Source organism: Gossypium arboreum, chromosome 11 (assembly GCF_025698485.1).
Source record: "Gossypium arboreum isolate Shixiya-1 chromosome 11, ASM2569848v2, whole genome shotgun sequence".
In the NCBI taxonomy this organism is placed as follows: Eukaryota; Viridiplantae; Streptophyta; class Magnoliopsida; order Malvales; family Malvaceae; genus Gossypium; species Gossypium arboreum.
The window spans coordinates 123,683,346-123,696,903 of NC_069080.1; the positions used below are offsets into that span (position 1 = coordinate 123,683,346).

At 29.8% G+C, this 13,558-nt stretch overlaps 1 protein-coding gene and 1 pseudogene across 1 annotated transcript; both read left to right on the forward strand.

Annotated features, from left to right (window-relative positions):
* The first annotated feature begins 246 nt into the window (after positions 1–246).
* On the forward strand, positions 247–4,523 carry LOC108473109 ((+)-delta-cadinene synthase isozyme A-like). The gene is made up of 7 exons (XM_017774668.2): positions 247–465; positions 2,208–2,487; positions 2,666–3,038; positions 3,126–3,344; positions 3,425–3,563; positions 3,655–3,903; positions 3,994–4,523. Exons 1-7 carry the CDS (start codon positions 304–306, stop codon positions 4,285–4,287), a joined length of 1,716 nt encoding a protein of 571 aa, XP_017630157.2. The 5' UTR covers positions 247–303; the 3' UTR covers positions 4,288–4,523.
* A 2,256-nt stretch (positions 4,524–6,779) lies between these two features.
* Positions 6,780–10,550, forward strand: LOC108472158 ((-)-germacrene D synthase-like; annotated as a pseudogene).
* The last annotated feature ends 3,008 nt before the right edge of the window (positions 10,551–13,558 follow it).

The following is a 13,558-nucleotide window of genomic DNA, read 5'->3' on the forward strand; positions in this document are numbered from 1 at the left end:
TAATAGATCAAATTATTTGTGTTTAATACAAAAATTTTAATAAACAATATAATGTTTGTAGAAAAGGTTGAGCAATTAAATTATTTTAACACTAAACGCCAACAAAGATATCAATCAAATCTACCCAAGGATCTACTATATATTAATTTAAGTTTCATGAAAACCATGCCATTATCGATTAATGACTTTTTTTCTTTCTATTTGATAACCTTTAATCAAATATCTCACTTTATATAAAAAATAGTATTTAAGGATAACATGTATTGTGGTTGATGGACATCAGTTGATGATGTCTATAAATACATGCAACTCATAAATGCATTTGGATCATACAAAACTCAGACAAAGATGTCTTCTAAAATGTCTGCAAATCTTGTCCCATCAATGTCCAAGGAAAATCGCCATTTGGCCGATTTTGTTCCTAGCTTTTGGGGGGATATTTTCCTCTCTACTCCTCCTGGAATGGTACGTTTCTACGTGTGAAAACCTCTTTGTATGAGACTAGACATATATCTACCTTACTAGGACTTGGTCTGTCTATTTATTGAATAGTGATATAAACTATCATGAAAGTTTTTATGTTACGAGTTAGATTTTCTACTAAAAAAAAGATAAATCAGTCATTATATGTTAAAAATTCTGTTTGTTTCCACTATGAAGTGATGATATATCCCTATTTGGTTGCTTGAATTAATCTCTCCATGTCAATAATTCTATCCATTTCATTGTTTGTAAAAAACTCCATCTATTTTTGCTTGAATTAGTTTTTTCACGTCAGCATAAGATACATGTGGCCTGCCATGCATCACTATCTCGCTATTCCATCAACTGCATCAACACTTAATAGTAAAAATAAATGAAAATTTTAATAGAATGACTAGTTTGCTCTTTGATCTAACGTACAAGGACTGGTTTGCTCATTTGTTAAGTTAAGGGGGTAAAATACAATTTGATTCCCAGTACAAGGGCCTTCATGGTACTTTTACCCAGTATGAATTTTTTTTTATCTTATGTCTACTGTCTTCACTTTAGCCCTTAACTTTTTTTTCCTCATATTAACCCTCACTGTTGCAAAAATTTTCAAATAAGTCCAAAAGTAATGGAAGCCGTTAGTAAGCCAATAATCAATATTTTATCCAACGTAAGTTGATAACTCTACTAAAGTGGCATGATATGGCATCGCTGACTTGACATTAAATTTTTTTTTTAAATTTAAAATTTAAAGATTATAAAATATATAAATTTTAAAAAATTTAAAACTATAGAAATTAAGAAAAGATAAATTTTAAAAGGTTTATCAACAATTTTAAAAATATTTATTTATCTTGCTTTAAAAAAAATATAAAAATGGAGCTCCATCTAGTATTGAGTAAAGGTATTTATGGGCCGAGCCGGGTTGAGTTGAATTCTGGTCAGACCTAAACATGATATTGACATATTTAAGGGTTGCCCAAGCTTAGCCCAAATTATGGCCTTAGAATTTTGTCTAAATTCGCTTATATTTATAAATGACTAATTTAAACCTATTTTAAAATTGCTTCTATTTAAAAATATATTTATATTATTTTAATTTAATATTTAATATTTATATATTTTATTTATTAAAATTTTAGATATAGTTATCTTAACATTTTTAATGTTTATATTATAGTAGTAATATATATTACTATAAATTTAATTTTATGTATTATAAATTACATAATATATAAAAATAACATAATATATTACAAACTCTAAAAAGGGCATGGTGAGTTGGGCTTGGGCTTAAACATTCAAGGTCTGAGTTCGACTTATATTTTAAACGGATCTAATTTTTTTGCCCAAACTCTCTCAATATTTGGATGGGCATTAGGGCCAACTCAACCTGTGAATAAATCTAATACCGATTTTTAGTAATGGTGATGAATCCGGGACATGTTAGATTTAACTAGTGCCGGGGTTGTTTCGGTTAAGGTTTAGTGGAACTCTTGATTAGTTCTTTTTTAAAAAAAATATATAATTTGTTTTTATAAAATTAACCTGAAATGGGTAGCAAAACTGTTTACTGTTAGTCATTGCAATATTGTGGGTGACATTGAGAAATAAAACACTTAACAAAGGTTAGAGTTGAATTTTGCAACTCTCTCATCTCTATTCTCATTCTAAAATGATGGACGCATGAAAATGTATACTTTAAATTTAGTTGAAAACTTTTCACACTTAAATAGGATATGGATGCCAGAACTCAACAAGAGTATGAAGAATTGAAGCAGAAAGTGAGGAGAATGTTGGTGACAAATATGGACAAACCAACCCAAAAATTACACATAATTGATGCAGTCAAACGCTTGGGTGTAGCTTACCATTTTGAGAAAGAGATAGAAGATGCCCTAGAAGTTATATATGATCATTATTGCAATCATATTCAGATTGATGATGATGAAGATCTCTACACTACTGCTGTTCGATTTCGTTTGCTACGAGAGCATGGCTTCAATGTTGAGTGCGGTATGCTTTAATTTATTATATATATAATTGTAAAAAAGTTCATAATCTTAGACATGCAACTATATTTAAGAGGTGAAATCCAATAATTTTAAAGTTGGAATACTTGCTTTTATGCTTTTCTCAGTTTTCATGACTTCATTTAGGAAAGTAATGATTCAAATTTGATTGGATTGAGCAGAGACCTTCAACAAGTTCAAAAATGAGAAAGGAAAGTTCAAAGAATCCTTAATTAGTGATGTGAAAGGCATGCTAGAATTGTATGAAGCTGCACATTTTCAATTACACGAAGAAAATCTATTAGAAGAAGCTCTTTCTTTCACCACTTTTCATCTAAAGTTGGCAGAAACTACGGTAGACTATCCTCTCTCCACACAGATTGCTAATGCTCTAAAGCGACCCCTTCGTAAGAGCTTACCAAGGTTGGTTGCTTGGAGCTACATTTCCATATATGAAGGATATGGTACTCAAGACAAAAATTTAATGAAATTCGCAAAGTTAGATTTCAAAATGGTACAACATTTGCACATGAAGGAGATAAGTGAGATATACAGGTAATCTATAGTGCCACAAGGTTTTCATCCAAATAAGAACCTTTTATACACAGGTTTATAAATAATATATATTTATTCTTATTTTAGGTGGTGGAAAGGTTTAGATGTTGAAATCAATTTTCCCTTTATACGAGATAGATTGGTGGAATGTTACTTATGGATATTGGGAGTATATTTTGAACCTCATTACTCTGTTGCTAGAACTTTCATGACCAAAGTAATATCGTTGACATCAATTGTGGATGATACTTATGATGCGTATGCCACATATGAAGAACTTGAAATCTTTACAAAAGCAATCCATAGGTAATTAAACAGACAAAGGTAAATTTTTTTCGATTGAATTATAGAGAGAGCTAGCCATTTGAATTGATGACATACTGTAGGTGGGATATCAATTGCCCTGATCAACTTCCAGACTGCATGAAATTGTGCTATAGTGAGCTCTTAAAAGTTTTTAAAGATATGGAAGACTTGATGTCCGAACAAGGAAAATCATATCGTGTCCAACTCGCAAAAGAAGCGGTATATATGATCAAACATTCTTAATTTGTAATTTTAATAAACTAAATTAGTTGGTTTTTGCTGACTTCTTTATTTGTCTGTTTGTCAATAGATGAAACAAGTATGTCAAGTCTACTTTGTTGAGGCCAAATGGCTGCATGAACATTATATGCCAACGGTGGAGGAGTATTTGTCTGTTGCATTAGTTTCTACTTGTTATCCAATGCTTACAATTGTATCCTTTGTCGGCATGGAGGGTAGCATAACGAAGGAGACATTCACTTGGGCATTTAATACACCAAAGATTCTTCGAGCTTCAACAATTATTTGTAGGCTGATGGATGATGTTGCTAGCCACCAGGTATATCATTTATTTTCATCATTGTAGTGTTCGGGTTGATTTCGATTCAATTTTTTTAAAACATTTATTTAAAACTTATGTTTATTGTAGTTTGAGCAAGAGAGAGAACATGTTCCTTCGGCTGTGGAGTGTTACATGAAACAATATGGGGTATCAGCACAAGAGGCATACGATGAGTTCTACAAGCGAATAAATAATGCTTGGAAGGATATGAACGAAGCGTTCTTGAAACCAACGGTGGTGCCGACATCGGCTCTTAATCGAATTCTTAACCTTACTAGGGTTATAGATCTCCTTTACAAGGATGAAGATGCTTATACGCGTGTTGGTGATTCAGCAAAAACTAGCATCACTGCCCTATTGATTGATCCAATCTCAATTTGATTCAAGAAGTTTAAAGTTCGAATAAACCAAAAATCACTTTCGAAAACTGGTATCTGTGTGAAATTTAGTCTCTTATTATCGGGTTGTCACCTCATATATAAAATAAATAATGTTCTGCTTGGCAACCTTTTCCTACGTTTGAGTGCTTCAAGTTTAGTTTGAGTTGTTTAGGTGTTGACTATGTATTTTTTCTATTGTATAAATAAAATTTTATGACTAAATGATGTTGTTTGAAATTGTGTAACTTAAATCTTATCATTTGCTAAAAAAATAAATATATAGTGATAAAATAAGAAAATTTGTGAGAGCGAAAGGCCGATCGTTCTTATTACTTTACGATTGTTTTACTATCATTATCAATGTTTATTATAGCAAATGTGGTAGACAATTTTTTAGGGGAATGTCCTCCAAAGGATGGAATAATCAATTTGATGATAATATCAGTATAGATGATGTGAATTCCCTTGAAGATGGCAACAGCTAGAACTTTTTTTTAAAGTAAACGCTCATAAAGGACAAATCTGTATAAACTAAGTAATATCATCGAACACCAATCGGTGGATGAAATACGGGTAGTCCAAATTCAAGTCAAGAACATTATTCTCATGCATCAATCAATGTGTCAAACAATGGGCAACATGATTAGCTTATCTATGGGTAAAAAAAAAAGAAAAAGAAAAACTAAAATCAACGAAGGACTCACAAGAACCAAAGGTCTCCCCAACAATACAACCATAGAAAGATAAATCTAGATTTAAATTATTAATTTTGTTTATAATAAAAGCACAAACTAGAACAGCTCTAGAAAAATCTTCTCGAGGGCCTTTTAACTGACGTACGACATAGCAAAGCCTCAACAAATGGTGAAAAAGTAAATAGTAAAAATTCTATACAGAACTTAATTTATAGATATGGCATATTAGATTATCAAGGAAAAAAGTTAGACAGTGAAAGTATATCATTGAAAAGTTCGAAAATTTCAATTTAGACAGTAATTTTTAGACAAGGCGACTTTCTCTCTTCTTTTAAGATAGATATGAAAAAAGTTAAGTTATGCGTAATGTGAAAATCATAACTATAATAGGTAACCTTAATTTTGAATAAAGCCAATTTACTATCAAGGTTGGAAAAGTGTTATGAAAATATTTTGAAAAATATTTTCAAAAGTTTGATAGTTATTATTATTAAAAGTGTTCTTGAGAGGATAAAACGTTTATTTTAGACTTGATCCTATAAAGTAAAAATATGTATTTAAATTTATTAATATATGATAAATGAAACATATAATTATAAATTATAATTAAAAGTTAAAAAATAGTTTATTAAGTAATTAATATTATGATATGTGGAATACATATAACATATAAACTCAAATTCATTATTATTATGGTTATGAAATATATAAGCTTAAATTACAATAAAATTCAAATATAAAATATCTTTTTGAATATAAACAACCATGAGTCCAAATCCATTTTGAATATAGTTTTCTAAAATTACAATATAATTTAAAATTTTCAAAAATAATAAAATTTTAAAAGAATTATGGCTTACCATATTAAAAAATAGCGTTTGCAGGCACAATGTGAGTTATTTTTTTATTTTTATTTTTAAGATTCAAGCCTTATTATTACCTTGGTAAAGTTTTTGTGTTATTATTTCAGACATTTTTAATTCTCAAGTGCAGTGGATGGTTGAGGATTAAATGAAATTGGAATACCATCAAATTTATATCTTTTTTAATAATTAGTGTGATTTTAATATTTTTATTACGAAAGAAATCAAATTTAAAATAATGTGTCAATTTTTAAATAAAAATATTGAAATAAGATACAAGTTTCATGATATATTAATTTTATACAAGTTTCATGATATACCAATTTTATTTAATCTTTTTCTACTAGGAATATAATTCAAACATTTACATTTAAAGATATACCCCTAAATTGATATGGGAATTGAATCTTGACATTTGCAACTCTTTGCTACTTCCAAGCTAAGATTTTCTCCATAGAGAAAAAAAAACATTTGTTTCGGTATGCGAACTATGACTCATGATAAGTATATTTATAATTAAATTAACGATTTTTTATATGGGAGTTATATATTTTTGTTTGCTACTAAATTCTATATATTTTTTATAGTCAAGAAATTATTACACATTGTTATTTATAATTAGTTAATTACTACTATAATTTTTCTCCACATATAATTACTTTTTTTAAATATATATATTATTTAATCAAGGCTTATTTGGAATAATGATTAGAACTTTTATCTGACACTTCAATGCTACAAGTTTAAACTCTATCATCTCTCTACTTTCTCATGGTGTAATGGTAAGAAAATTACTATTACTAGAATTATTTTTCCTCATAATAAATTCTAATAGAAAATTAGAAAAGCTCAAATGCTCGGTGATGAAGAAAAGAATAAATAGATTTTAGATGCGTGCCTATAAATGCATGCAACTTAGAAAAGCATTTGGATCGCACAAATCTCAAATAGCTTTTAGCACACAACAAAGAAAAAAAATGTCTTCTCAAAATTCTGAAAATCTTGTTGCAACTCAAGATAATAAAATGTCAAAGGAAAATCGCCATTTGGCCGATTTTAATCCCAACTTTTGGGGAGACATTTTCCTCTCTTCTCTTGCTGAAATGGTATATATGTTTCTTATCTGTGAATATCTTGTGTTTATTTGTGTCATGCATGTATTTCATAGATAGATTTTAAAGAGTAAAAGTATGATAGGATTTACGTATTAAGATTCAGATATCATTTTTCTCTTTTAATTAAAAATAGGTAAATTATTTCTTGTATGTTAGATTAAAAAATAAATTGGTCATTTCACGTTAAAAAATTATCTATTTTTATGTTAAAAACTGCCGTAGTTGACGAAATAACTAGACACTTATGCCACATATACCTTAAGATTGATTACGGAGAAAAAGGAAAATAGATTCATATTCACATGTATGAGAAGTATATAAGAACAAGAATAATCTTGGATTAAAAATCGAAATAGATTTCTTTGGAGTAATAAAACTTTTCAAATTACAATACTCGTAGAGAGAGAACCGTAATAAATGTAAAGAAGAAGCATCTTTTACCCAGTAGCGAAGGGCTTGGACTTAGATTTCTAGATGGATGAGATGAGGTATTAGTGCCTGTAACACATAATTTAAATGTGAGAATTTGTCCTCTAAAAAAGGAAATATTGAATGAATTGATTGTAAATTATGAGATTTTGTGACTTCTGCCCCTTTTGAGTAAGATATTAATCATAAGGAAAATGAAATTTCCACAATGACTGCAAATCCTGCCGCTATCATTTGAGAATACAAATTATTGTTATGCTGATGTATAGGGATCTATTTTTAACAGTAAAAATGGATTAAATTTGTTAATAGAACTCTTTAATCTAACGATAGGGACTAATTTGCCCATTTTAAGTAGAGGGTGCAAAATGAAATCTCACTCCTAATATAAAGGCCTCCATGATACTTTTACCATTTTAAAGGTTTTATATATATATATATTTGAAAGATTATATATTCTTTCAAAGAAAATTATATATTTTTTCATTTCATTCTGTATTTGACATAAATGTTAGATAAAAAATATTGAAAATGTTGAGTAACATAATATGAAATTGATTATAAGTATAGCCTTAAAATACAATTAATAATGTGATTCTTAGAATGAATTGAAAGCGTTTCAAACATGAACAGAATATAGATGCTAAAGCTCATCTACGATACGAAGAACTGAAGCAACAAGTAAGGAGGATGTTGGTGATAAGTACCGATAAACCTTACCAAAATTTGGACATAATTGATGCAATTCAACCCTTAGGCGTGGCTTATCATTTTGAGAAAGAGATAGAAGATGCTTTACATATTATATATCATCATCATTGCAATAATGCTCAGATTGATGATGACCTCTACACTGCTTCTGTTCGATTTCGTCTACTGAGAGAGCCTGGCTTCAATGTTTGTTGTGGTATGCCTTAATTTGTTAGAAGCAATATATATATATTAATAATTAAAGATAGTGCTCTAGATAGATATTATAAAAATATTTAATCGATTAAAAGTTTATATAAATGATAAATATCATTATATTAATAAATTCAATGATTTAATTAATATAATTTAAGTGGATCCTCCTTATATATATAAACTAAAAAAGTTCACAATCTAAAATATCAAAAGAGGTTGCAAATCTTTGGGATTCAGACTCATTACTTCCTCTGTCTTTTATTTTCTATTTTATTTTTTATTTTATGTTTTCAAATTGTGACTTCCTTTATACCAAAGGAAAATAATATGTCAAAATTAATGAGAAAGGGAAATTTAAAGAATCCTTAATCAGTGATGTGAAAGGCATGCTAGAATTGTATGAAGTTGCACACTTTCAACTGCACAAAGAAACTATATTAGAGGAAGCTCTTGCTTTCACTATGTTCCATCTAAAGTTGGCAGAAACTACGATGGATTATCCTCTCTCTACACAAATTGCTAATGCACTGCAGCAACCCCTTCGCAAGAGCTTGCCAAGGTTGGTTGCTAGGAGTTACATTCCTATATGCGAAGGATATGCTACCGTTGACAAAATTTTAATGAAATTTGCAAAGTTAGATTTCGACATGGTACAACACTTACACAAGGAGGACTTAAGCAAGATAAATAGGTAACCTTATTCATAGCCAGACCTATACACAAGCCAACTATTGACATATATTTATCGTTATTTTTTTTGTTATTTTTTTTTCTTGTTTTAGGTGGTGGAAATGTTTAGATGTTGCGACTAATTTTCCTTTTATACGGGATAGATTGGTGGAGTGTTATTTTTGGATATTGGGAGTATACTTTGAACCCCATTACGCCATTGCTAGAACTTTCATGATCAAAGTAATATTGCTCACATCAATTTTGGATGATATTTATGATGCATATGGCACATATGAAGAACTTGAAATCTTTACGGAAGCAATTTAGAGGTCACTTGAAACATTTATTTTCACCTTCTCTTCAAAATCATCAGAAGTTAATGTTTTTTTATTGAATTAAGATAGAAATAACCATTTGAATTGGCGACCTATTGTAGGTGGGATATCAATTGCATAGATCAACTTCCAGACTACAAGAAAGAGTAGTATAGTGAAGTCGTAAATGTTTATAAAGAAATGGAAGATTTAATGTCTAAAGTGTAGTATAGTGTCCAATTCGCGATAAAAGCGGTATATATGACCTAATTTGTTTTCTTTTCTTGGAAACTACTTAATTTGCAATCTTAATAAACTAAATTAGCTGGTTTTTTGTTAACAAAAGCAACAAAGTCAAGTCTACCATGCTGAGGCCAAATGGCTCCATGAAAATTACATACCAACAATGGAGGAGTATATGCCAATAGCATTAGTTTCTTATCGTTATCCGCTACTTACAATTGCATCTTGTGTTGGCATGGATGACAGCATAACAAAAGAGACATTTATTTGGGCATTCAGTGACCCCAAAATTTGTAGAGCTTCAAATACTATTTGTAGGTTGATGAGTGATATCGTTAGCCACAATATATACAATTTATTTACTTATTGTTTATCGCCATAACCCATAAGACATAAATGGATGAGTAGCTCTACATTAGCTGAAATTAAATTATGTTTTATTGTAGTTTGAGCAAGAGAGAGGACATGTCTCATCGGCTGTGGAGTGCTACATGAAACAACATGTGTCCATGCAAGAGGCATACAATGAGTTCTACAAGCAAATCAACAATGCTTGGAAGGATATTAATGAAGAGTGCTTGAAACCAACAGCAGCAACACCAAGGTCGGCTCTTAATCGAATTCTAAATCTTGCAAGGGTTATGGATCTCTTTCACAAGGGTGAAGATGCTTACACGCATGTTAGTGATGCAGCAAAAACTAGCATTAATTCCCTGTTGATTGATTCAAGAATTCAAAGTTCAAATGAAGTCGAGCTCACTTTTGAGAAGTACATCCTCAAATATCAGCATTTGCATGGAATTTATTGTTTTATCCTCGAGTCGTCAGCTCATTTGTAAAATAAATAAACATGGTTCTGCTTGCCAACCTTTCCCGAGTTGAATGCTTTAAGTAGCTCGGGTTGTTTAAGTGTTTATTGTGCATCATCTCTTTTTTATTAACAAAGCTTTATGCTTTTAAAAGGAATGATGTAATTATCAATGTGGAATGATGTAATTATCAATGTGGATGGAACATTTTCAAAATATATAGTGTTTCAATAGTTGTATATGAAAACTAAAAGTTATGTACTATTTATAGTTATTAGCTATGTCTCTTAAATTCAAAAGTTATATTACTTGATTATTAATAAATAGTCATAATAATTTAAGTAGATATGTATTGAATAATTATGTTTATTGCTAAAGATATGCTTATCCATTTGGATAATTATGTCTCTATGAACAGACATGAAACCTCCTATAAATAGGTGTGAAATTTCATTTGTATGATATACAAAAAAACATAAAAATAAAGTTTTTTTTTTCTATTTTCCTACCATCTTTTATATTCCTAGATTGTTTTATAAAGAATTACTGCATAAATTCTTTGTAGAAATTGATGTCCTTGCTATGCTCCGCTCATTGCTCAGTAGATTGTTTTCGTCAATGCAAGACGTTAAACAATCATTGGACTTCATTGTTTCCTTAAGGTTCATTTGCTAATAACTATTTTGCACATCATAATATAGGTGAGGGCGAATAGAACCTTAAAGAAACTGGCATTGGCACACGCCTTAAAGCCTTTATTAATTTCCAATAAGTTCATTTTTATCCGCACACAACAACACTTATATAGCTTTATTTTGAATTGATCTTTGTTTTTCATAATAGATTAAAATACATGTTCACTATGTACTTAGAAATTATATTAAGGTAAACTACTTGTTAGTCACTCTATATAGAGGTTGTTCCTATTTTGATTACCTCAAATTTGTTTTTGTTAAGTTGGTCACCCAAAAAAGAAATTGATCAAATTGATCACTCCATCATTAAAGGATAATAGAATTCTAACTACGCATTTCTATGTTAGTCACTCCAAGTTTAGGGTAGAGTATCTGTTAGTCGCTTTAAATAGGAGTTGTTTCTATTTTGGTCACTTTAAAACAATATGTGAAAATATATTGCCTTTTTGTTACCATTTAACGATAAAGTAACCAAATTGATCAATTTGTTTTTTGGAGTGACCAAATTAACAAAAAATTGAGATGATCAAAATAAGAACGATCATTATTTAGAGTGACTAATGGGGTAGTTTACCCTTATTTTAAACTTTTCAACACATTATTTAGGGTAAAGTATGGATATATTTTTGGGGTTTCTTTCATGCCTAAATTGGAATGGAATTAAATTTTTTTTTTTAAAAGTTGAAGGGCAATTTCAGAAAATAAAAGGTTTATTCAAGAAAGAAGTTGAGAAAATGGAGAGGTAATGTTTCCCATGACATATGATGAAAAAGGCAATAAATGAATGCAATGTTTTAATGATTTTTCTTCTCAGAAGAAGCATCTTCATAGGAGGGTAAAGTTTTTCTTTTTGAACGACTAAATTGATGATTTAGGACGTTTATTATCTATGTTTTGAACTTTGTAATAGTTTACCCCTTATTAATGAAATGCACCGTGTAATCCTAAAAAAGTATTTATTTTCTTAGTAATTTTATTTAATGCAATTTAGTCCGTAAATCTATTTTTACTCTGAATTGTTTACCAGAAAATTCCAATTATATATATATATATATATATATTATAAAATAATGAAAAGAAAGAAGAAACTTATGAAAAATATCAATACAAAAGATAATACACTAGAAAAGATAAAAAATCAATACAAAGAGATAGTAAACTTGAAAGATAAATGAGAGATTTTTTATTTTATTCTTTCTAAGTATCTTTACAAGTTTTTTACATGCCTCTATTTATAAACTTTCTAATATAATACGACCCCTTAAATTACAAAGAATAAATAGAGGTTTTTCTTTTGAACACCAACTGATACTTTTATTAACGGAAGAAGTAATTATTTCGGTTACAGGCCTTAATAAAATAAACCTACAGCAGTCTTTCATCAACTGGGCACCAAAACTGTGCTTTGAAACTCACAAAACAATAAAATTAAAGTAAAATAAACTGTGCAATGAGAAAGTGAAATGAATCGACTAAAACTAAAAGAAAACTTAGGCCTGGAAACTTTTCTTCTCTCGCATTTAGACCTAAATCTATTATGTATCAGCCACTCAAGAGATCGATTTGTTGGAAAATTTAGACATCACATATATAAGAAGGATAATTACATGTTATTGTTTACTATCATGATAGGTTAGCCCAAATTAAAAGTGATCTAATTTGGTTAGAATTTTATTGGGCTTTTAATTATTAAATAAGGTATGGCTCAAATATGTGTAGATACTCTTCTAATCAAATTCTAATTAATGATGGGCTAATTAGAATTTGATTAGAACTAATATAATAAGGTTATAAATATTAGGGTTATGATCCCCAAATTATACACAAGATATCTTTTCTAATATCCCATCATTAGGAAAGAGAGAGCAGATATTCTCTGAATTTCTTGTGTGCTAATTTGGAAGATCAAATCCCCAAGTTCCAGAAAGTTTCAAGGAATCCATGGATTCGTGCGCTCAGCATCTAGTTTTGTTCTTGATTTATTCTTAATGATTTGACATGACAGATCCTGGTTTATTAAGTTATATTGTAGATTTATTTTATAAATTCTAACAGATTATCACCCAAAATCAAATCTTTTAAGCCCTAGTCTCAGTCAAGATCACGATTTCATCGGACCGACAAAATGTTGCAAAGTCTGGACTTTACTTTTCCATCTATCCTCCATCATTACCGCTTCTCCTATCGCGATTCACCAGTCCTTCCACCGTGTTCGGGACCTCCTCTATCTTGTATTGGGGGTTTTCATATCTACGTCCTTTCATCGCCATCTTGTGAGCTGCTTTGTTGGCTTCCCTTGGTACGTATTTAAAATTCAGTCTTCCAAAATTGGGGATTCTCCGCTTGATTTCTTTAATCAGACTACTAATGCTAGGTTTATCTTCTTCTATAGAGTTTAGTTTGCGTATTATGGTTAACGCATCTCCTTCAACACAAATATCTTGGAAACCCATTTCCTCTGCCATAGTAATAGCCTGCAGACATGCCCTTGCCTCGGCCATAACCAGATCTGAGATATTCTCCCATGGAAA